Consider the following 26,304-nt stretch of genomic DNA (forward strand, 5'->3'; position numbering starts at 1 on the left):
TCCAAAAGTCCTTTCCAGTATGTGTTGCGCAAGAGTGATGTGCAATTGAGTGTTTGTCATTGCATACTAATGGCATTAAAGTTTTAAGGGGATACTTTTTCCCTTTTCTTTCTTTTTCTAAATGAAGCAGTAATTTGTCTGAAGGTGTTTTATTGATGCAAAGGAAAACAAGTACAAGTCTTTCCCCCGCAAAAACAAAACAAAATAAAAAAATTCACAAGTATACACATTGAACTGTGGTCAAAGAAAATTGAGCGCATACATCCAATGTTTCTGTGCATGCCGGGGACCGAAAACACACTTTCTGTGTGCCTCATTCAATACACCTTTCTCTATTGCCCAAAATATATCCATCCATCCATCCATTTTCTTGGCCGCTTTTCCTCACTAGGGTCGCGGGGGTGCTGGAGCCTATCCCAGCTGGCTTCGGGCAGTAGGCGGGGTACACCCTGAACTGGTTGCCAGCCAATCGCAGGGCACACAGAGACGAACAACCACACTCACATTCACACCTAGGGACAATTTGGAGTGTTCAATTAACCTGCCATGCATGTTTTTGGAATGTGGGAGGAAACCGGAGTACCCGGTGAAAACCCACGCAAGCACGGGGAGAACATGCAAACTCCACCCAGGAAGGCCGAAGCCCGGACTCGATCTCACGTCCTCTGCACTGGGAGGCGGACGTGCTAACCAGTCAGCCACCGTGCTGCCTCCCAAAATATATATATATATATATATCCTTAAAACCACAAACATACATTGCTTATGAAATTTTATGTACACAAGGGGGCACTGCCAAGTCGCCAATAGCCCACTGTACTGAGCACTGTGTGAAGTGTGCACACACTGGACACGGAGCCGAACAGTAAACGTGACACCCAGTGGAGCGGTATGAAAGGGTCTACTGTATGTACGGCCAGGCTGGGCCATGCCATCATCAGTGGGTCAGTCTGACTATGACCATCCTTCATTTACTGCTTAGACCACAGGAACTCAACCCCAAATGAATGTACCTTTCCTTCTACAAATCTGATTCGTTGCCCAGATTACAAAATGTTGGGAGTTGTCCAAGTCATCAATTCAAAGTGATTTTTATGTTGTTTTTTTTATTTGCATTAGACTGAAAACTGTCCAAAGATGCTTAAACTAAGTCAATTGTAGTCAGTGTTGCAATATGTGAGGGGGTGAGAATAATATGGTGGCCTGTCATGTAATTCCAAAAACAAATAAATTCCCCATAGCATTTAACCCAAAAAGGCCCATTTAGCACATTTAGTAATGCTCTTGGAAGACTTTCTAAAAACTGAAACGGCCACTGATAGGAAAAACGATACCCACTCGTGCAACAAGTTGCGATGAAGGCTAGTTAAGACTACAAAATCTGATACATCAGTTGCTTGTAATGTACTGCAATTACTCCAAATGTACGCATAGGTTAACAACAGGTAGTACAAGAACAATAAACAAGCATGTTAGGTCATGTTTCTTGCTAAAAACTACTATAAATGCGTTTTATTTGCTTCTACCCAAACATGTAAACTGATGCTACTTTTAAATTAAACATGAATACAAACATCCCTAATTATTGTCCCATTCTACATATTGTTGCTGGTCATGACAGTGATGTACAGGCACATATTGTTCTGAATCATTGTCATGATTGCAATTGATAGTAGTATTTAAAAAATGTGTCACAACTACTGCACTGCAATTTTAACAAAACTTCTCCATCCCTTTCTTCTCATCTCTTAAACTAATTGCTTATGGCAGGTGGCCAACACACACTGATCCCTAAAGTCACTGTTGCTCGTCTTCGTCAGTCTTTAAAGTTTAATGTAAAAACAAAAGGTACATGTTATGTCCGAGTGTTTACAAGTGTGAAAACTAATCAAAGTATTCATATTATATCTAGTTCTATCCATGTTAGTTTTGTTTTTTCAGTCTCATGTGATCTAAACAACACGTGACCTTCCTAAAAAGGAGATGAGATTGTCTGGCATTTGCTAAATATGGTACTCAGAAAAAGACTTCAGAAAAGACTAAAGAAGGACAGAAAGAAAGGACCGAGACATAGAGACAGACATACTAGAAATAAAGAAAGAAAGCAAGCAAGAAAGAAAGAAGGATTTGAGTGTCATCTAGTGTTCATAACACAACTAATGGACAAAGTAAACAGGAAAAGGAAAAGTTAAAGAATACATAAACAACTTAATATAGTAATGTGTCCATGGATCAGAAAGCCATTACAAAACGCCTGCAAAAAGAAAAATATAATATACCGGGAATTTGTGACATTGAAGAAAACTAAAGAAATGGGAAATATACAAAAATATAAAAATACATTGATTAACTAATAAACTAACTCACCACCAAATCATTACTCTGATTATTTCATTGAAAATGATTATATTATTAAGACAATTTGGAAGAAAAATAAATACTGGGCATTGTTAAAAGATGTAAAAACAAAAAGTCAACTTATAATAATAAATGATATGGACATGACATTAATGGATTTTAAAACCGCTACTGGAATTCATCATTTCAAAGTGGTACATTTCCACACAAAATGAAACTATCCAGCTGCACAAACATCAACCCACCATCTATCTACAGACCTTCTACAACTTTCAGCGATTTCTTCCATTGACTTGTTCTGAGGTAGCTGTGTTTGACTCCAATAAAGTCATAACTCGTCTTTTTTTCTTTTTTTTACTGATTATGACCTGTTTGTTAGTAACATCAAACATGCAGTTATGATACCAGACTGCTAGGTGATTTTATAATTGGGGGTTTCAAAATTGATTAAAAATTAAGTGGTAAATGCTAGGGAGGTGCTTTTATTCACAAGGTTAGCTCAAAATTTTCTTTTTTCTTTTTTACTTAAAAAAGAGTTATACAAAAAACAATGAACTTGACCTTACAATATTTTAAATAACATTTTGTTTTTCTTGCTATCACATTAATCAACTGTGTGGAATCAATTGCAACACAATGAAAAGGTTTGAAAACAAATATTAAAAACTTCAATTTTAACCTTTTTTGAAACATTGTCAAATTTGAAATATTTAATTTAATATAAGTTTATATTTGACTCCAGGGGGAGTAGTTCCTCACTGGTCATGAACCTCACTGCAGGTCACTGCAGGTCACTGCAGGTCACTGCATCTGACTGACCCTGGCTTGCACTAACATCTCTGGATTCTGAGTCATGGGAAAAGCAAAATAATTGTCAAAAGATCTGCATGAAAAGCTTAATTGAACTGCACAAAACAGTAAAGGGCTTTAAGAAAATATCCAAGGTACTGAGAATGCCAATCAGCAGTGTTCAAACTAATATTAATAGTAAGTCAACAAACGTGCGGAGGGTTAGCTATACGGAGCTATCGTTAGCCTTTGGCTCAACGCAACAATGGAGAAATTCCTTAGTGCAGATGTAGTAGTTTGGTAATTTTGGAGGGATTCAACTGGTCGTGTGATTTTCCACAAAGCGCAGACATTTTTGGTAGTTGTTTGAGGGTTTAGGGAAGGGAATAAACCGGACAGTGTCCCGCGGGACACCTCCTTCCAGTTGATCTGGATAACGGTTATCACTCTTACACACGCCGTGACTAATACACCACCGGGAGCTGGATTGCTTTGTTTGTCGGCAGCAAAAACGTACGTGTCGACGCAGACATGACGTCTTGCGTCTTGATTGGTTTACTAGATCATGCGGGCATGGTTTATGCTAAGGTCAATTGTTGTATATATATTATAGTACTTATTTATATTGCAACTACAGTATGTAGTGGTTCATTATCATTATCATCTTTTTTTTTTTCCCTTGATGTTCAAATAAACTTTCATTGATCCATCCATTCATCTATTTATTTATACTGGCGATGTGGGAGATAATAAAATTAATGTGTGTGATATTTCATACATTCCTGACAGGAATTAAGGCAAAAAAAGTGCCAGTACCATTGATCACCGTTTCTAGCCACTGGTGGACTGGTGCCAACAGGTCAATACTGCAGACTCTTGATCCGGTCATGACCGGAAAGACCCAATGTAGAGCCTGATGCACATTGGGAAGGCCTGCGAGGCATCATTATGCAACAACAAGATCTAATTTCATGCTCACTGGATTATTTTTGACAGGGTCCGATTTAACGCCTATTCGGGTGGTGAATGTTGGCCTATATAATCATAATATGCTAAGTTTTAGTGATTACTTCATATTAGTATATTTTTTGGGGTTGCGGTCGTCAAACACGTCTAGCAGCAAGGTGACAGGCAGCTGACACCTGACAAGGCAGTGTCTTTCTGTGTGTGTGTGTGTGTGTGTGTGTATTAAGAATCAACACCAAGTGGAAATTCATGATATCCTAGTTAAGCGTATCAAGGTGGTTAATAGACAAACATAGTAGAATAGTAGCATCTATTCTTTCATGCTGGTCATCTAGTTTTCGTCCTCAGAGACTACATCACTTTGCTTGCTGATTAACTTTAACAGAGTGGAGGGACAGAACACATACATGCATACTGTGTATTACAGTCTCAAACAACAAAAACACTTATGGGAAACAATCTGTGAAAAACCATGCTGCCTGTAACTGCTGCCAGGGGAGCGTCAATATACAGCATGTCAACAAAGAAAACTTGAGATATTGGGCCCTCTAGTGGTATAAGAATGCACTACATTATGTTTCTGTTGATGACAAGCTTGACCTGTGCTTACATCAATTGAATGTCAAATAAAATATAGCTACCATCACAGCTCATTTATTTTCTGGGTTTGGTCATTTGACGTTCGCAAGCTGTGCACTTATTTAATGTGAAGTAATTTTCAGTTGACAAGTGGCAACTGAGATGGATTTTGGTGCTTAATTCATATTCCACAAACACAGTATTAGTCAGACTAGTTGGAGGCGCAGAGAACATATTAAGGAAATTTTTGATTTGACTTCCCCTTTTAAGTTTTTGCACATTCTGAGACACAGGTTTATATGAATAGAGAGAACGCATGCAATGAGCCAATGCAGCACGTCAAGGTTTATGTTTTTGTCACTAATTCATAACTCCCAAACTGAAAACACCTTCTGACCCCCATTAATACATGTGCAAGCGTACCCATGGCTAAATTGTTAACTATTCAAGCCTCAGTGCAGTGTGAATAACCACTTATAGTGCAGATATTTTTAACAATTTGTTTTTAATTTCTGTAAAAAAAAAAGGATAGGATGGCAGTTTAACAACTGCATAGTTGTATTTAGAGATATGCATAGTGGACAAAACCTCCAGAAAAGCAGCAGCAACTACAGCTGCACAAGTCAGGCTTCAGTGAAAACACGGCGCCCACAGAGATACACGAGCGCAGCATGCAACAGACCAAGACGCTTGTGGTATGAGCCAAAAGCTCACACTGCTGCATTCTGATAAAGACAGCTCAATGACAAGCGGTTGGCGAGGGAAGGCAGCACTTCCTGTGTTTGCCTTCAGTGACTGACTAAGACTTCCTGTGAACAATGAGGGGCGGGGGATGGAGGGGGGGGGGGCGTTTGTTACAGTGCGGGGTGGTGAGAGAGGGGCTGCAAACATGAGGTCATATGCAAACAAGAGGATGCAGGTGTACATAAAGAATACAACCAGAACAAACAAGCACTGGTTGCTTATAGAATGCAGATGGATGACATTCAAACGTAACAATCTCAAGAGTAGCATCATGAAAGGGAAAGAAGGCAGGTCTGACATTTACTATACTGCCAGACGGCCAACCTCCAACATTCATGTGTACCACTGGGTCCAAGAAGCTAAACAAAGCTGAAAATGGAAGTTTTTTTAATTCATTAGACAAATCTAGAGTGACTATGCACGTTGCAGATTGGCCTCCCATCTCAAGTCGGTCTCAGAAAATGCACATGAAGTCAATAGCGGAGACCAACCAAACCTCTTTTTTCCGAGCCGACATGAAACGGATGTGGGGGACGTCACTTACTTATTTGCTCCCTCACGGGGGGACAACCATGCAATCAAACACGGTGTTAGCAAATAAGGTTTTGTTTTGCCAAACTACGTCTTTACACCAGTATTAACAGGAAGCCTGTGAAGGAAACGATTTGGTGAGAACATGCTTTTACTACAGTTGGGGAGAGTACAAAAGAAGCATGTCAATTGATAAAAGAACAATACGGCTATAACTTTTAGAGGAGGCTACAAAACATATCAAAACAAGCCAAACACTATTGCTTACATTTGTTCTACATTTTAAAGCGTCTGTCACTAGTGCCGAAACTGGAAGTGCAACACCCTTTAACAGTTGGTTTGACAACTTTTTAACTCCTGAACATTTGATAACGGTTATCTTTTCATAACAATCCAGCGGTAACTTCAACAGCACTTTCAATAAATGGACTTCATTTGAAATCCCGTGACTAACACTTTTTCTTGCAGGAAAAAAAAAGAACCCAAATCTAGGGGCTGTATTGTTATACAGGGGAGTTTCCATAAGAAATTAAAACATTTCAGTACCTCGGCAGTACATAGGCATTGTTTAAAAAAAAAAAAACAATCACTGATTTATAGCACATTTCATAAACAAAGTAACTCAATATGCTTCACATATTGCAATTAACAGTACAACATTTTAAGCAAGTTACCGAGCTGCCCAATGTAGAAAATCGAATTTTACTGCCACATGTGGCCAAAAAATGAAACTGCACACTCCCGTTTCACGTACACTATACACACAATGTCACATCTGCAGACAGAGGGCGGGAAATTCGAACCTGAATCTAGTCTGAAAACTACTGGCTAGAGGCTTGCAGTAATACCCATTGTGAACAGCTAAGATGTTAATCAGCTAATTAGAAGATGTTTGAGTCATAAATAATAATAATAATAAAGCTATTGTAAAGATCTTTTTGGGCAAATTCCTCCATAGGGCCGCTTTAAAGAAATTTAAAAGCAAAGTAAAGAAACTATATGCGCAAGATGCTACCTCAAAGCAGTATTGTTGATAGAGTTAACATTAACATTCAATTCATTGTTAATACAATGTAAGCATAGCGAACTAATACGCTCTTTAAGTGCACACTTTACAGTTGACCATTAGGTCTACTTTAACTTGTTAACGAGCTAATTATGGACATTTTATTGTTTTACATGATTGTGACTACATGGCGGTGATGCTAAGCAATGAAGTCAGCTGAACAAAACATCGGCGCTGGCACGTTAAAGACAAGCAACTCCAGGACTTCTACTGCATCTATTCGGAGCCTGGTGTTAATTTCAAAACACAATTTTGTTCTCAAAATGTCCTCTTATGTGCTTGTAATTCTTGTGGCATAAATATAACAACATACTGTGTCTGTCTACAACATGCAGAATGCCGGGGTCAGTGTTGTCGTCCTGATTCATTTCTATCAAACATGTTTATCAAATACATTTTGTAATGATATTGATCAAGTATCCATCGTGATACATATTGATGATAAATCATCGCACAGACCTACACCAACCCCAAGACAGGTCCTTCCTTATCAAAGATGCTCAACAGAACTAGTGGCGTCCATGAAATGATGCAAATCTACAAGGAGGCGGCCGGATGAACGAAAGAGCAGCTTAGTAGAGGATAGTGAATCCATGAGTAAAAAAGTAGGAGGTCAAGAGCCATTGCTCGCTTCCGAGAACTTCTCTCTCCATCACTCTTTATGTAAGCTAATCTCTTCCATCTCACTTGGCCTCATTTACCCGGCTCACAGACCATAATAAATCAGTAGCACACTCCCCACTGCGTAGGGCCTGCCCTGCATTGTACACTCACATGTGCTAAGGTGGGCGAATACTAAAGTCACCTCAGTTTGCAATACTTGCTACTTTTACACCTTCCAAATTAGTATGCAAATGATGCTTTTCTATACCTTTTGCAGTCATAATTTTAAAGTCATCAACCGTTCGATGATAACGTGAATGTTTTTTTGTTTTTTACCAAAATACACTTTTTTTTCAACAAAACATAGCTTTCCTTAAAATGCACTGTTTCAAATTATTATGCACAGCAGTGTTCCAAGACATTTTATAGGTTGTAAAGAACTGAAAATAGTAATTTATTGAATTAGCAGCATAGGAGGTTGTATTTGCTGAAATCAAAAGCTATTTCAATCAAAAATATCTTAACAGGTCAAGTTACATTTGAACATAGAACCTCTTATTTGATAGCTGGCCCACAATTCTTGAATCCATTGAACTTGTGAGTTTTTGGACAGCTTCTGCTTGAATTTCTTTCCAGGATGACAGAATAGCCTCCCGAAGGTGCTGATAGGATGTGACCTGCTCCCACCCTCATAGATCTTTGCTTGGGGATGCTTCAAAGGTTATGAACAGAGTTGAGGTAAATGAAATTTACTGGAAGCGTGTCGTGAAGTAATATAAGGAGAAGAGGGAGAGGAAGTGGGTGCCGGATTGGAAGAGATTGACAACAGGGGAGGTAGCCTGGCTGGCTAAATCTGAGGCCTGGGATTCTACATTAACATTGGCCCCATGGCCCGGGGCCAGTACAGTACATGACAGTGTCAGGTCACCCAAAGTTCATTGGCGCTGGCCCAACCAGGCCAGTACAAATTTAATAAATTAATACCATGAAAACAACATGTTACTGATTTTTTTAAATAATAAATCTATCCATCCATCCATCCATCTTAAACCACTTATCCAAGGTCGGGTCGCGGGCGCAGCAGCTTTAGCAGGGAAGCCCAGACTTCCCTCTCCCCAGCCAGTTCAACCAGCTCCACCAGCAGGATCCCAAGGCGTTCCCAAGCCAGCCAATAGACATAGTCTCTCCAGCGTGTCCTGGGTCGTCCCCAGGGCCTCCCACCTGTGGTACATGCCCAGAACATTTCTCCAGGGAGGCATCCAGGAGGCATCCGAAACAGATGCCCGAGCCACCTCAACTGGCTCCTCTCAACGTGGAGGAGCAGCGGCTCTACTCCGAGTCTCTCCCGGATGACCGAGCTTCTCGCCCTATCTCTAAGGGTGAGCCCGGACACCCTGTGGAGGAAACTCATTTCGGCCGCTTGTATCCGGGATCTTAATAATAAATATTCAATATTTTGAGTTGTGACTATTGCCAGCCTTTATGAGTGTGCGATACGTTGAAAGAAGGCTGGTATCACTCCAATACTTGGGATGGTCATGGTACCTGCCCATCCCTAAGAATATTTATCTAATCTTATTGGGCCAATTCCAGTTCTTGCAGGGTCACCACAACATGGGTCATGGTGGCCCTAGAGGGCCACACCGAAAGTCTTAATGTAGGACTTTTGAGTTCAAGGTTGATGGCTCGCGGTTCCGAGACTTGAGCTTTGAGTAAAAGTTGCACAGCAGCAAAATGGTAAAATGGTAAATGGACTGCTTTTTATATAGTATGATACTTTAACTACACCATATGGTGCTCAAAGCGCTTTATGCCTCACATTCACGCACCATTGGTCGGCTGCTGCCATTCAAGGCGCTGCTGGCTCCAGTGGGAGCAAATCGGAGTTCAGTATCTTGCTCAAGGACACTTTGACATAGTCACAAGGGGTGAGGATCGAACCTACAACCTCACGGATGGGAGACGACCACTTTACCACTGAGCCATGCCGCCCCTAGTAATCATATATTCTGGTGTTTCATGACATGTAATGATAGCTTAGGACCAGTTTACTATATCTTATCGACTCATTTGTAAACATTAGTTAATCTACTACGCATGTAACACATGGCAATTTCCCATAGCAAAATACGGCAAACCAAAATACTTGTATGTATTGCTTGTATCATCAAAACATCCTGTTTAGGCCACAGTGCTTCTATGACAATTTTGGCCGAAAACCGAAAATGCTCTTTGGGGCCATTTTCAGTGTATCTTAACTATCACAACATGCAAACAGATGATTCTCCCCAGTTTACAGTTATGCAAACTTTCAGTCAGTGAGACTTATCTGTGTTTACACACACGCACACTTCCTAAAGTGTAATTATGGGGGTGTAATATTTGGTTCCATGTATTTATATAGGGTCAAGTCCAGTTTTAAGCTTCTCTCCCTAACTGCTGAGGAGCAGTCAGCAACTCCCATACAGTGACCCAATGCCACAGGCGGAAATCCACTGACCTTCTCAAGTATGCTCTGTTTGCCGAGTTCTGAACAAATCAAACATTCTTAAAATATGTCAATTCGAGCAACCTGCTTATTGTACTTAAAAACTAATGTACATGAACATTGGTCACATATGACACGAGCCATACCTAATTTATTGATTTGTTAGTAGACCCAAAGCTGTAAGGAGGGACAAAATAATGCAATGAGGGGGAAAAAAACAATCCTAATGACTTTTTATTTCCTGTCCAATGCTGCTAAACAGGAAGTGCACCATCGGAAACAGGTCGAGTATCTCCTTGACTCCCTACTCAGCAGAACGTCGAAATAAAGTCGGAGAACTCGGGTCATTAACTGCTGTTGTACATTTTCTCTGACACTTTTTTATGCCCTTCATTCTGCTCCAACGCTTTATAATCCCATTTAGAGTAGGTAGGGAGCAGGGCTGATTATAATCATGCATGCAACTCCCAACATGTTCACATAAACACAGGTATTGAATAAAAAAAATACTTAACAGCCAAAGTAAGGGGGAGCAACCAATGATGATTGAAGAATTGTCACTTATGCAAGGTTGTGTCAGAAATTAAGTGGGGCAAAAACAATGTGTACAACCTAAAAAAAAAATGAGATGAACTTTCTGAGGCCCGAGCGAAGTGTGTGAGCATGAATGAGTGTGTATGTCTTGGGCTCGCTCGTCCTGATGCAACACAGAGATCTCTAATCCAATTACATTTCAGAGCAGCCTTGCGGCCTAGCCCCAGCAACCAAGGGCAAATCTATCGTGAGCTTACAACAGTGCTAACAGCCTGATGGCTCTGCACACAAACAGCAGCTCAACCGAGGCCTAGTTGCCAGAAGCCAAACATGGCTATGGGGAAATATTGATTTTTTGATTAAAAAAAAATGCATACATATCATTAGCTCCTTTTTAAATATACAGTACATCGAGCAGGGTCAGTTTCTTTTCCTGCTTGGTATACGGTTCGTTTGTCTGTGTCTGGCAGCCTGGGCCCCTGCAGTTAAATCTCCCCCTCTGTCCTCTATTGCAGACCTCTGCTGTTTCCAATCTAACTCTTTGACCCATGCTGCCGCTTCCTCATCTATCTCCATATCTCACCTATCGCCTGAACTGCACTATCATTTGCCTCTCTTTCTCTCTCTCTCTCTCTCTCTTTCTATAATTTGCCTCTCTCTCTATCATTTGCCTCTCTCTCTATCATTTGCCTCTCTCTCTCTCTTCCTATCATTTGCCTCTCTCTCTCTCTTTCTCTCTCTATCATTTGCCTCTCTCTCCCTCTCCCTCTCTCTCTATCATTTCCCTCTCTCTCTCTTTCTATCTCTATCATTTGCCTCTCCCTCTCCCTCTCCCTCTCCTTATCAGTATCACCCTCTTTCTGTTGTGCTCCAATAATTCTCATCGATGAAAGTTACTTTAGTTGCTTAGATGTGAGCAGCATTCCCCCTAATCAAAGGTCTTGTTAAACAATGGGCGAGTAGAGTCAAGACAAATTTTTTGTTTATGATTTGAGCCTGGACAGATCAGTCCAGGTGTTACTCAGAGACTACAACTTTGGGGGTGGGGTGGGGTAATGATATTTCAGCTCAAGGTGTATTTTCATCTAGCATGTTTCAAAATAAATCAATTTAATTTTGCAGGGTTTTCCAGGTTCTAATATTAAAGGATCTACAAAATGTCTGAAAATATGCATGCCAGGCCAGTAGTAGCAACAGCTGCATGTACTTCCGTAAGTCTTTTGAACACCATGGAATAGTGTTTAAGTTATGTGCAGATAGATGATGATTTTATATTTAGTACAGAATATGATTTAGTTGTGTTTTGCTTTTACCACAGCTTTCTGTCATTCATTGACACATGCAAAAGGGAGGCACAGTAGAATCAGTACTACACTGTCTACCCACCAACATGCCAGCCAGCCAGCCTTGTTAGTAAACATCTGAGAGTTGAGGCTGGGGCTGCCCTGGGCCAGTTCAACACATTCTGCCTTGCCACAACTGAAAGCCCTGCTCAAGCTGTAGCAAAGCACGCACACGTCTCTGCACATCAGTGTCCTAAGAGAGAAACGGGACGGAATTAAAAGGCCGAGAGAGACAAAGTGAGACGAGATACAATAGAGCAGTGTGCTTTGCCTTATGAAGGAGTAAACAAATGGGACAGTTCTCTTCTCATCCAGCAAATCTGTTGTAATGACAGCTATATACATAAATTATTATCAAAATAAATGAAGACATGCTTGCATCAGATTTAGCATAAATATCATTTCCACTTATCGTTTGAATTTCTTCATCGCTAGTGCGAGAATGTTGTTTCTTTTCTTCCACTTATATGGCGGCCGTAGCTCAGGGTGTAGAGACGGTCATTCAGTAACCAGAAGGTCGGCTGTTCGATCCCTGCTCTCCCCAAGTCATGTGTCGTTGTGTCCTTGGGCAAGGCACTTCACACACATTGCCTCCAGTGCTACTCACACTGGTGTATGGAAGGTGCGAATGTATGGCGGTGGTCGGAGGGGCCGTAGGCGCACACTGGCAGCCACGCTTCCGTCAGTCTGCCCGAGGGCAGCTGTGGCTACTTAAGCAGCTTGCCGGCACCACAGTGTGAATGTCTGAGTGTATGAATAATGTATCCATTCCATTGTAAAGCGTCTTTGAGTGTCTAGAGAAGTGCTATATAAAGCCGATGCATTTTTATTATTATTATTATAAGATGCTTACGCTGATCAGGATTTCTTTTGTCCTTCACTTCATTTGCAGCTCAGCGCACAGAGCCAACATGGCATCCATCTATCCACTTGTACACAATATCCATCCACATGATTAGTGTTGTAAAAAAAAAGAAAAGTCAACAAGTCAACAATAATCCTCACAAATCAAATTACAACGATCCAAAGACCAATGCTTTTCAATGAGCAGAGAACTTCCTTTCACTGAGAAAGGCCACCCTTTAAACTTGTAAAGAAATTGTGAGGTCAACTCAACAAGAATTGTCCCTATTGATTATTATTACAGTCATTTCTGGACTATAACGCGCGCTAGCTAAATTTAGGGAATACTCGAGTTTGTTACACATATAAGCTGCACCCGACTGTAAGCCACGGGGGTTTTAATGGTACCGCACCAGGTTCCCGCTACTCTATTTTCCATAATGGGGGCGCAAATTGTATTGCTCTCGTTCTCTCTCCTACTGTATTTGGGTTTACTTGGTTTGTTTTGCTCTGCCTGACGCTCTTGCACTTCCTTTATAGTGTGCCCCCTTGTGATCTGATGGATAAGCCGCACCTTTGTATTAGCCGCAGGGTCGAATGCAAGAGAAAAAAGTAGCGGCTTATTAGTCCAGAAATGACTGTATTTATGTTTTTTTTTAACCGTTTAAAAGGCTTCTTCTTTTTTTTTTACACCACAAAAAAATATCAAAAAACAAATAGCATGAGAAACATTTCAGGGAGTCTTTACGTAATTTAATGGTAGCATTAGTGCTGTAGTAACGACCAATGACAGTCCAGCGTAAGCGCAAAACCTTCAGTGTTCTGCTAGAAAGGTGAAGATGAAGAAGAATTCCATATTTAGCATCACAATGACTCAATCACACTTTCAAACCAACAACATAAAAATGGATTCCCCAAAGAAGATTAAGGTTTTGTAATGACCAGGCCAGAGTCAAGACATCATCTAAACATCTTGATATTTAGAGGGTTTTGCCCTCACAATCAGTTTTTGATAACAGTGTGCAAATATTGCCACATCTAAACGTGCCACGGGTTCTGCACCAAAGTATTACTTTGACAATTTGCATATTTATGCAGGTTATTGTTGGTTTATTTTTTCCCAACAGGCTAAAAGCTTTCAGTTGTTTTATCAATTGAGTTTTAAGGGTTATAGATCACAATCAGTGTGGGAAAAATATATCAATATAATCTGAATATGCTCTTATTACAATTATAAAAAAACTTCCAATTGTGTTTCCCAGGTAGGACACAATTACATGAAAGTCCTTTTAAACACGTCCTTGTCATTTCAGCATAATCTTTAACAAAACCACATAGAAATAGCAACAAAGACGGAGTAAAAAAACAACCAGAAAAGTGATGATGCAGTCATATGTTACAGGGTTTGTCTGTATCGCATTAAGACACAGGTAATGCAAATCAAGTTAAAAGGTTCATTCAGACTACGGCTGGGTTGGGCGACCCGCAGCTCACGCCACCCAGCTGCTGCACTTTCCATTCCATCGCTCTTAGCAGCATTACCGAGCCATCGCTCAAAATCAAGGGAATTAAACATCTGTCAAAGCCTGCCCCGTTTCGCCGGGCAGAAAGAGACACATTTAGGCGTCGCGCATCTCCCTGGTGATTCAACGTCCTGTGTCTAAGTATGAAACGAGACAAACGAGGTCATTCAGCTTGGAAATAATGCTCCCTGTCTGGGTAGCGTCTGGCTTGCAAACAAATTGTGGCAAGTGCAAAAATAACAAGGGTTATTTAAGCATACTACCTCCCAGCTGCCCTTGCACAGAAACAAAAGCTTTGTCACATATCGTGAGCTTCAACATCATCGCTTTCCTTTATCTTGCCACCATTAGGGAAGAGTTGTTATCAGATTCCCCCGGGAGCTTCCTGCTTTCTCGTAAACTACTCCACCCCTTCTCCAAGCACCTGCTAATGTCTCCATTGCCTGGATACCTTATCAAATACTCCATCATGAACTTTTATATAAACCTGTCTTAACTGCAGTAGCTTCCTTTCCGACACTATTCTTTGCACATTCTTCTTTTATGTAGTACCTCCACAGGCCTTGGCACAGCTCATGCAGTTATAAGACCAGAATAAATTGCCGGGTTAATAAACATTTATTTGATGGCAACGGTTTGAATTTACAACACACTATTTGCGTTTTTGTCATTTTAAATGCCGGGAACATTTTATGAAATGCAAAAATCAGAGCATGATAAGTAGGGGTGTTAGAAAAAAATTGATTCGGCAATATATCGCGATATTACAGCGCGCAATATTCGAATTGATTCAATATGCGGCCGAATTTTTATGGGAATATTCAACAAAACATCTTACTTAGGGTTGAGATTTACACATTAAGCATGGAAGAATGTTATATTAATGGAACATTAAGCCTTAATATTTGATTTCAGTGCTGTTCAAACATGAAACAGACTGCGACCTGAATTTTCAGATAAATAAATACATTTTCATTCAAATCTTACAGTGTACATGTACAAGTTAGTATTTTCTAAATTTGAGTTAAAAAAAAAAATCGCAATAATCAATTTATAGATTTGTATCGGGATTAATCGGTATCAAATCGAATCGTGACCTATGAATAGTGATACGAACCGAATCGCCAGGTACTAGGCAATTCACACCCCTAAAGCATCTTAGAAAATATTGTGCTTGACCTTCAAGGTTCCAATGTACTGAAAGCGAGCCTCCTCGAATCGAATGTATCAGCAAGTATTTGGGTCAGATGCCTTCAACATGCAGTCAAACACAAGCTGTCAACACTTACAAGATGCTATCGGGCTTTATCAGCAGACATGTGACATGACATGAATTCCCAACATACAGACAGTATGACTCTAAGAAAGTTTGAGCGTCACAAATGTGGAATTTGAGAAGGCGATTGTCTGGCTGTTTATTACTTTTCACTAGTATCATCCACGAGAGTCCAGTGGTGTCAAACTCAATCGCACACAGGGCAAAACCTCAAACTACAACTTAGGCGCAGCCCGAACAGGATAAACATTAATTGAACAGTGTGAAACTAAATGTTTTTGTATATTAGTATGAATCAAAACAGACAGCATACAAAAGTATTCCAAAATAAATCCCTTTAAATTTAAAATAAGGCAAAAATATTTTTACATAAAAATATCTCAAAATTACACTAATTAAAAAATCCAAACATTCTTTTCAGGACTTTGTTGATCTTGTACCATTTAGAGCAGGATACTTGATATATTTTCTTTGATTCTTGGGATGGACTGCAGGTGTTCATCAGTGAATGGAGGTGACGTGCTGTGTGCTGGTAAATGTTTACATACTACATTACCCAGAATGCTTGAGTGAGAGACCAGAACGGCGTGAGTACTGTTGTTAGTCAACAAACTGAGTATGGGATTTGTGCGAAAGGCCAATAGAGTTGACATGTTGCACGGTGCTGCTTCTTGTGTGTTTAAAAGAGAAACAAACACCTACTAACAAAGACATGCAGCATTCGAGACATGTGTAGTCTAATCCACATATTTTTATTCAGATTTTCACGAATTGTAAAAATAAACCTGAATGGAAACACTAGAGAGAAAAAATGCAAACAATCGCTCAAATAAATTACGCTTGGAACGGGGGTTCAGCATATCGCTAAAAGGAAAATGCAAATTTTGACTGGATATCACGTTTTGACCGAATGTTACGTCACACATAAATATTGTAGCCACAAAAAAAGGCGTCAGAAAACGAAGTGAGATATGTCTGACATGGACAAAGAAATTGGAGTATTTCTAGTATTAATAAGAGAAATCAACAATAATCTTTTGTAGGGATAGACCGGCGCCGATATTCAGCATTTTGACGAATATCTGCATCGGCCATTTTGAAGAATCATATGGCCAATAATAGATCTATTTAAAAAAAAAAAAAAAACTGGTAAGTTCAGGGAACTGATCTACTTTTTTATTTATTTTTTATTTTTTTCCAGAGATGCTGCTGACCCTGGGAACTCTCTTCGCCTTCTGTTTTTGTTTGAAATTAAAACTAAGATAAGTTTAAAAAAAAATTATACTTACATAAATGTTGCAATACTTTATTTACTGTAGAAAACAATTGTTTAAGTTTTTATTTAATTTTTGAAAACATGCTACTACCCCCCTGGGAGAACATTTTGTTAGATTTTTAAAACAAAGATTTCTATTGTATTGGCTAAGATCTTCCTTTTTTTTAACTCCGATATTTTATAAACCCTAAACGTTGCTCAATGAACATGCTTTAAAATAAAAATAAAAATTAAGAGCTGGAGTTTGTACTTTTTTCAAATTTTGATGCCAATATTTTCCCTTTTATTGAAAGTGAATACCGGCTCCAAATATCGGTTATCGGCGTCCTCGACTACTAATAATTGGTCTATCTCTAATCTTTTGGTAAGAGTCAGCCAAGTGTCTTGTGGCAGAGAAACACTCTTATATGATGTTATCTCATGGTGCAGTCTTTTGTCGATATTGGCAAAATAATACCAAATGGAAACAAGAATACATAAGTTGCATGTTCGTTTTTTGTGTTTTCACTAAATTTGCTTTAACATTTTCAAACGATTTGGATGGAAACCTCATTACTGGAGCTTCATATTGCCCCATTAAAACAGATATTGTGCTTTGATGTCATAAGTCAAATTTGGCTGTAAGTAATGACTTACTTTAATGTGTCAAGTGTGACTCACCACTACTCTGAGAATGCCGCTCTTGTACGATCTTGAAAAGGGCCATAACATTTCTGCTTAGAGTGTTCCAATCAGAGTTTTATGATGCCGATTTTGATACGAGCAACTTTTAGTGAGATCAGCCGATACCGATTCCGATACGATCGCAATGATTAATCTGTCAATTATTTTGCCAAATAATTGATGAATGATTTTTTTTAAATCTATCCAAATGTCCATTCCTTTATATTATACAAAAACAGGATGTTATTTCAAATTGATAGTGCAGAAAATGCACAACGTTATTTCAAATTGATAGTGCAGAAAATGCACAGGCATGTATTATGATTCCGTTACTGGTTTGTTCTGTAACATGCAGTGTTAGGGAAAGAGGCAGGGGACGCTACACTGACTGCACACAGACTGGTGTCTAAGATGATTCGATTTTTTTTTGTGATCTGCAATGAAAGCCCATTGTTCAACATATGCCGATCAAGTACCTTTCCACGAAAATTGGGCGATCACAATCGGTGGCCCATCCATCGGAGCACCACTACTAGTAGTAGTTCTAGTGCCACAAATAGGCGGCCCAAATAAAGCCCCCGGCCGGGGCTGCCCATTGAATACCACTGCACTCGACTATTACCATCTACAATCATTCTGATTGTCAGAACATTCTCTTTTCCTAAAGACTGGGTGTTATTCTTTCCTTACCCAACAATCACTAAGTATAGCGGCACCTAATGCCTAAACACAACTATTACTTCTAGTGGGGTTTAGTTGCCGCAGTTCAACATTATTAACGAGAAGATTTTGGATAGATTCTGAATTGGCAACAGCCAGTGAGGCAAAAGGTAAGTCAGTGACATTGGCAAAGTTATTATTACCCCCACCTCCACAAAGAAGGAGAAAGGAAAACACAAGGTCTTCCAGCAGCTTGTGTGCTGATTTTATAGTGAAGAATTCTAAACCAGTGTGCTGCAGCACTTAGTTAGCATGACAGATAATCTGGTGCGTCGTGGGAAATTGGTCAAAAAAATATTTACAACAAATAATACATATTTAGTTACGTTTCTGTGATAGTGACATACAGTCACAGGCAGAACACTTAAATGCTCTTCCACAAGACGACAAAGCTCTGTATTAAGTAAATCACAAAAAAATCATTCCTTCGATTACCCCGGGGCAATCAACAAAATAAGTTACAATTTCCTGTGCAATCCTAAAAAAAGAAAGGTGCTATTCCAAAAATGTGCAAGAAATGAATACAACTGAAACTGGTGTGAAGTAGCTGCTATTGTGGTTGTACAGTATGTGTTTTGCTGCACGTTATCTGTCAGCCAAAACGTCACATGGTGGAGAAGCAGCCCAGACAGCAGTCCTCCACCCCTCCTCTGCCCTGCCCTCACTGCTCTGTGGTGTACACACAAACACAAACAAAGCCTGCCAATACTGTTAAGAGCCAGCAAAACAAAACTGGACTCAAAACTTACTTTGCAGCTTCTTACAATGATAACAGCATTTACATTCAAATGATTTCATAAACTGTCAAACGGGGAAATTATAATGCACATATGCTACTGAATAAATAATGTAACAAATCCAGCAAAGGCACATCTTAACCCTGTCTATCATTACAAATATGACTACATCTGACACAATTCAAGACAGCATACTAAGACAGTACTCTAAACTAGTTTAATACAAGGAAAGGGGTTAGTAAAATATGGCACTGCCATAATTTCAGTGATGTTTTTACCAGACATTCATTGAGCCTAACTAACCAGGACTGTTGACATGTCCCAGGGAATCAACATTGGATGGAACAGCATGGCTCCCAACAGCAGTAGCATAGAACAGTGATTCTGAACTGGTTCGTTGGGACCCAAAAATGGGTCACGGACCCATTAAGGCTGGATCGTGGACAGGTAGTGAAAAATGAGCGGGTCTACTGTTTGTGACAGTACGACATATGACATTTTGAGGTTACGAAAGGTGCGGCAATGAATTAGTTAGCAATAGCTAAGAATGAATCGTCACTCTTAACGCTGTAGTTATGGTTTATACCTATGGTACAGAAGCATTTCATTCAAATACTTGAATGAGTAGTATTACATTGTAGACTTAAGTTGAATTTACTATAATTGTGACTTTGATACTACATAGGTTGGTAATAGCATACAGCATATTCAGACTTATTTATGCACAGTTTTGGAATATGTCACTGCCAATGCCACGGAACTCTGTCGTAAACGGAGGACGCCCTGTGCAGTGAAATAGTTTATTTGGAAAATAGCATTAATTTTTGACAGATTAGAAACCTTATTAGTTGGGGTGGAATGGCACATGTATTTGTACTCATCACACCTCTGTACCACACGAAACATGCACAACATAGATCAGAGCCAAGACATAAGTGAAATTGTGTGTCTGTATTTTGTGCAACTGTGATATTTACTTATATAAGGGGTGTTAAAAAAAATTGATTCTGCAATATTTTTTGCGATATTACAGCGCACAATTCTCGTATTGATTCAATATGCAGCCGAATCGATTTTTAAAGATCAATTTTTGATGGAAATATTCAACAAAATGTCTTAATTAGAGTTAGGGTTCACACTTTAAGCATGAAATAATATATTAATGGAACATTTAAGCCTTAAAATTTGATTTGTTTGTTTGTTAAATACGGTGGACCACAGTTTATAAGCCTGGAGTACATTTTCAAGTTACAAGTTTATTGATTAGTATTTTCTAAATTTGAGTTACATTTTTTTACAATAATTGACTTATAGATTCGTATAGGGATTAATCGGTATCGAATCGTGACCGATGAATCGCAAGCTACTAGGCAATTCACACCCCTAATTTATATAGTATTTATTTTTGGATATGCAGTTACGTTCACCTTCAAATTTTTAAAGCTCTTAAATGCACTTCGAAAACACATGCATTGTTTGTTATTTTAATGTTTCCATGGGCTATTTTTTAACAATATATTATCTTTGTAATTTCAAAAAAAAATTAAATAAAAATAAATAAATAAAATAAAAAACGTATACACTTAGAAATTGCAGGACCTAAGGTGACAACAGTTGATAAACCGCTGGCGTAGAGAGAGAGCCTGAGAAGGAGCACCTTGCACTCAGCTGGGCATAGCCGCCTTAGCAGGACGCTGCTAATGTTAGCCACTTTGCTGTGTTAATCACCGCTATAAATAAGCACCCCGTGCAACAAACTGTCCTCGACAAAGACAGGACCAAATGTGGATGCTGTCGTTCAGGACAGGCGACAAGCCGCCGCAAAGATACGAAAATAAAAACTCTCGGTCCTTGGCTAGGTCGCTTTATCATTGCAGGTGAAGCCCGCTGCCAGCTTAGCTATCGAGCTCGCCTCGCCGGGCTAGAATGTCAGGGAATTCAACAAGACAGTCCACCGGAATTGTAACAAATAAAGCAGTGACAAGCCCGTAGCGTCAGCAATGAAAAAATGTGGGCAGATTACCTGTCAAATGAGAGAAAGCGATATGTACTCACCCCATTAACCAGTCCATGGTGCTGTTTGGAGCTAGCTTAGCAAACGCTAGCTAGCAGGGGATAACGCCAGGAGTCGGAGGCGACCCCCCTACTTTATCCGGCCGACTGCCTCGCTGCCCGGCTTGCCTTGAGTAACAGAGTCGCGTCGCTCTCTCCGGGGGTCCGTTGACTCTCCCCCCGGCCGTCCAGACAGAAAACGGCGCTCACGCTCCGAGTGATCGTCCTTGTGCTCCTCTGCTAACGCGGATCATGAAGAGGCACTATCACAGGCAGCGGGGCAGCCTGGAAGTACTGAGCGACTTTGAGCCGGGGAACACTGCACGCAGAGCGGGGTTGAGGTGCGCGAGGCGAGGCGAAGGGGTCCGGACCGGTGCGCCGAATGAAGACTTGAGTGTCGGGATGCCGCTGGGCCAAACCCGGCAAGCTCTGTCATGAAAGCTCGTATGAGTGCCGCGGTGCTAGCTGACAGCTTGAATGTCCAGTGAGGCTGCCTGCCGCTGCTGCTTCTCTGCCTGTGAGCCACTCTCACGTCGAGGTCCGGAAGTAAACATAGAGCCGATCCACTCCGACTCTGCCGCTACTGTGCGCGCAACGGGCGTACGTCTGTGGAACGTTGGAAGCAATGAAACGCCTGTATATGATTTGATGCTTTAAATCATACATCGCACGATCTTTTTGACTGAATATGTTGAGTTTTAGCTTGTTTAGTTGCAAATACGTGTAACGATGTCATCATCTCAATTCATTTCATATTGATTGTGAAGTTAAGCACTGCAAATTGCTTCCCTTTGAATATATGTGAAAATGATGTCAGTTAGCTGAAATGCCAAAGAACACAATGAATTGTGGATTATAGTCATGGGGTGGGGGTGCCGGGTATTGGTAAACCATGCAAATATGCCCCCTAGCGACTATGAGTATGTTTGGGATGACGTCAGAGCGAACCGACCTTTGAAAGTGCTATGAGCTGATGCTATGACGTCACGTGATTGTGCTATCAATTAATTTGTTTCCTGTTCACGACCTCGCTATTAATCTTCTTGGGCAGTTGGGAACCCCAAAATATGCCTTCCTAATCATCATTTGATCTATTTGCTGTTGTCTTTCACGTAGTCGGTGCGTTTTTCAATTGCCAGACAATATGTAAATAAATATTTGTATTTATTTATTTATGTTTTAAGTGGCTTCCGTCACAAGTGCGAGTGACTCGCTGTGCAGCGACCCCTAATGGGACAAACAAAAATTCGCAACATCATTCATTGATTTGGGGAGTCTCAATTTACAATCTGATGTAACGTACTGTCTGTATATATTCGTGTTGCACACACCGCACACATGCATGCAGGCAAGCAAGCAAACCTTAATTGTTAAAAGGCGTTTCTGGTTTCAAAAGCTCAAGTCCTTATCGAAGCACTTAACCAGCATAGATAAAGAACGATCTACAGAAGAGCTTGCATGTCCACAGTGGAATCGTGAGCAAGACACAGGTTTTACACTGGACTTGCTGCCATGCAATAGAAAGACAAACAAGCATTCACTAACATGTACAACAGCTATGGAAATGAATAGTATTCAATTAACCTAACATGTAAGAAAGAAAGATTTAACATTCTAAAAACATTTGGGTCAAAAGTAACCCAATTATGGATAAAAAATGGACCGATCCACTTTATGGGTCAATTAAACCTAACTTTCTGGGTTGTTTTATTCGCAATGACACCATTTTTTGACCCAAGTAAAGGACCTGACCAATATTTATGAGTTGTTTTATGCTGAAAGCCCCATTTCTTGACTCAAAGTTGAGTCAAATCAACCCAAGTAGAGGATCGGTCCATTTTTGCCCCATAGTTGGGTTATTTTTTACCCAAACGTTTTTAGAGTGACGGAAAGAAAGAAAGAAAGAAAGAAAGAAAGGCATTGGGAAGCTATGAAAAATTCACATATGAAGGCCAGAGCATTGTTGCAGGGAAAAAAAATGTTTCAATAATTGAGTTCACATTCACACACATTTTGGATGCAAAATTTTCATTTGAATGCTTGACACACTTTCATTTGCCCAATAAGGTTTTGCATGATAAAAAAAAAACGTGGCTGAATCAGCATTACATAATGCTTCTTTTCAGAGTGCGGAGGTCAAATCTAATCATTTAGCCATGTTGACTTTAAAAGGCATTTGATTTCAGCAGTAGGTGTAATGTTGGTTTTATTCTCTTATACTGTGGTACTGACCCGAGGCAATGGACACAAAGAGACAATAAAAATCGTTTTTATGATAGCGACCACATGATAATACAATGTCCTATGGAAAAACTGTTTCAGAGCATCCACTGTATCAAGTTGCTGTTTGAAAGTTTTAGAGGTAATAATGTATGCCTAATACAAAATTGTGTACATATATTTTTGAAAATGTTCTTTGTTTAACGAGCTGTTATATGTCAAGCAAAGCGTGTTTATTTCATATTGTGTCGTAGTGATGCATTCCAAGTCCTATTCTTTGCCACACCTTTGCAGGCAATTGTATTCTCTTTTTGCAGCTGCAATGTCTTATGACATTTTGGGGAAAATAGAATAACAAAGATGATACACTGTATACCTAATGGAGCCACTAATGCCTTTGTCTTTAGTGAGCTTCCTGCGGCATTTATCACAATCAAACAAGGCACAGCAAAAATGTCACTGGAAGCCATATTTCTCCTTTGGAAAGCATCCATGTGCACTGACCTCTCGGCGTGAAGCGGTGGAGGTGGCAGGCACTTACAGTAACTTAGTGTTAAATGATCATAAATGAGCTCACATACAGGCAGGCCTCCAAAAGAATAAACCACGTTTTCTGTCTTTGCCATGAGTAACAGTGCATCCAGCTGCTAGACGTCTCTCAGACAGATGAACACCATCAGTTCAAACAGCGATCCTAAAATACTCAATTCTCCACACCATTCGTAAGCTTCCGATGTTTTAATGCCATCAACGTTTTAATTTTGGGCCAGGAAATCTGCATTAAAAAATGCATGCAGTATATGATGCAACCTCTCATCATATTGAGCTGGAGGCTATCTGATCCAATTTTGGTGTGAACCCTCGACGGGTCAATTGCAGGCCACATATACAGTAAATAAACAGGAATTCACACTCACATCCCTTAATTGAAAATTGAGATTTTTGCCACTTAATTGCGTGGCATCAAATTCCCACTCATTTGGGTGTTTTCTGTATGAGTAAAGTTCATAAAAGGACATCTTCAGGTGTGAGTTTGGTATGTTTCTGTTGGCTGTGTAGAAGAGAATTTCGGATTGAAAAGTAAAGTGGTGATACAAGGTGATGAAGGTGGTCGTCCTAAAGGAAGAAAGTCTTCAATTAACCTAACCTAGCATTCATGTGTTTGGAATGTGGAAGAAACATGGAGCACCTGGAGAAACCCCACATAAGGACAGGGACAACATGCCAGCCTTCCCAGATTTATCCCGGGACCTCTCAACTGTGAGGCCTGCATTTATGCAAATGTTATAGTAGCATTTATCATGCTTTTGCATTTAATGCTATGTACATACTTGTTAAATAAATACATACTTTTAAAAATAGTTATTCTTATATTATCACATTACAGAGCCCCCGAGGTGACAATTTCACCTTCATTTTTCTATCTGAAAATCTGTTGACTTTTATTATCGACATCCTGCTGCTCTGAAAAGGTAGTATTATATTTTGAGTCGCAAACAAACGTCCCCTTTCTACTCTTAGCACTGAAATTGCATATGTGTCAAAGTATTCTTTGAAGTACAAAACCAGTAGGCCTATAACAGGAAGGAGTGACTCAGGGAATATCACACAACAAAATGGCCAAAGGTGAATGACGTCATTATTTAATTTGCACACATTTGTTTTTCTTTCCCCTGACCATCTCACGACCAGAGCAGAATGAATAAGATGTGCAGTCATCATTAGCAACCCTCTTTATCCCCACACTTCTATAAATAACAGCTAGGCACTGAGCAGAGCCTTGTTGACAAGGCAGAGTCATACGATTGGCCCTTTGAGCCTTGAGCGTCCTGGTGGCCACCAATCAGATGTAAAAGGGGCGTGGTTTTAAATATGTTCGACACTAGAGGCGTGGTGAAATAATCTCATGTCGAGTGGTTCCATGTATAGCCACATGATGGCAGTGTGGGATAATATGTGATCTGGGTAATGAGGTTCATATTTATTTACTCTCACAACGTTTGAATTTATGGCCGAGTGGTTTTCATAGAAATAGAAATGTACCACACATTAATATAGGTAGGTGCACGTTCAGAATTTTGTACTAATTTATGTCGCACTTGATATACCAAATCAAACACATAATTCGTCCTGTACATGAACTCTTCTTATTATTATTATTGTGATTAAACGTGTATACCATGTCCATGAATGCATTACCTTCAACATTGAAGATTTTTGGACAATGCAGGGGGGAAAAAATGGTGATGGATCAATTCCATAAAGATGCTTCAGTTCCAATGTGCGTACAGGTACATGTTGCTCCTATTACCAAATTATGCGCGCCTCAGTGTCCTTGATCAATTACAAAGCTTCCACTGAGCTTTGTTTACCAACTATTATTTTGCTTCCAGAGAGCCGGGTGTCACCACAGATGTGCCCACTGTGGGAAATGGAGCCGGCCTCTGGCCAGGTGCTCCTTTTAGCAAGTCAAGGTCACTTCCTGAAATCCATCCATTCGTCAATAATGGGCCGTGTAGGGGTCGATATTTCCCTATTCCACAACATCCAACTTGATGCAGCTAAAAAGAGATGCTCAGTTCACATGGTTATACAGTCAGGTTGTTGATTTCTAGCAGGGTGCAGTATATATTCTATGAATGTAGTTCAATACAATATGCCGTGATTATCATTTAAATGTTTATCCAATACAAATAAGATGTTAACGTGTCATTTTCATTTATGTTCATATCGGAATGAGCATCGGTTCAACTATGGGGTATACATACTAAAAATCTGTTTATCAAGTAATGGAAAGGGAGAACGTCTCGAAATTGTCTGAACTCTTATTTTAATGGGATTTCCTGACTGTGAGGCTGATGTGGTGACCCCTACTCCACCGCAAAGTCCACTTTAGACACCAATTCCACACGGTCCTTGATGGCTAATATATATATTTTTTACTTTTGTGAGCCTTTGCACCACTAATTCTAGGCATCGATATTCGTGCCGAT

At 39.9% G+C, this 26,304-nt stretch overlaps 1 protein-coding gene across 1 annotated transcript in view; it reads right to left on the minus strand.

Annotated features, from left to right (window-relative positions):
* The window catches only part of mob2a (MOB kinase activator 2a), a 71,453-nt gene extending 49,561 nt beyond the window's left edge, over positions 1 to 21,892 (minus strand). Inside the window, exon 1 of the mRNA XM_077568229.1 lies at positions 21,095 to 21,892. Within this exon, the coding sequence (XP_077424355.1) occupies positions 21,095 to 21,111 (17 nt within the window). The 5' untranslated portion in view covers positions 21,112 to 21,892. The remainder of the gene's footprint in view (positions 1 to 21,094) is intronic.
* Positions 21,893 to 26,304: the final 4,412 nt, after the last annotated feature.

This window comes from Vanacampus margaritifer, chromosome 6, assembly GCF_051991255.1.
Source record: "Vanacampus margaritifer isolate UIUO_Vmar chromosome 6, RoL_Vmar_1.0, whole genome shotgun sequence".
Taxonomy (NCBI): domain Eukaryota; kingdom Metazoa; phylum Chordata; class Actinopteri; order Syngnathiformes; family Syngnathidae; genus Vanacampus; species Vanacampus margaritifer.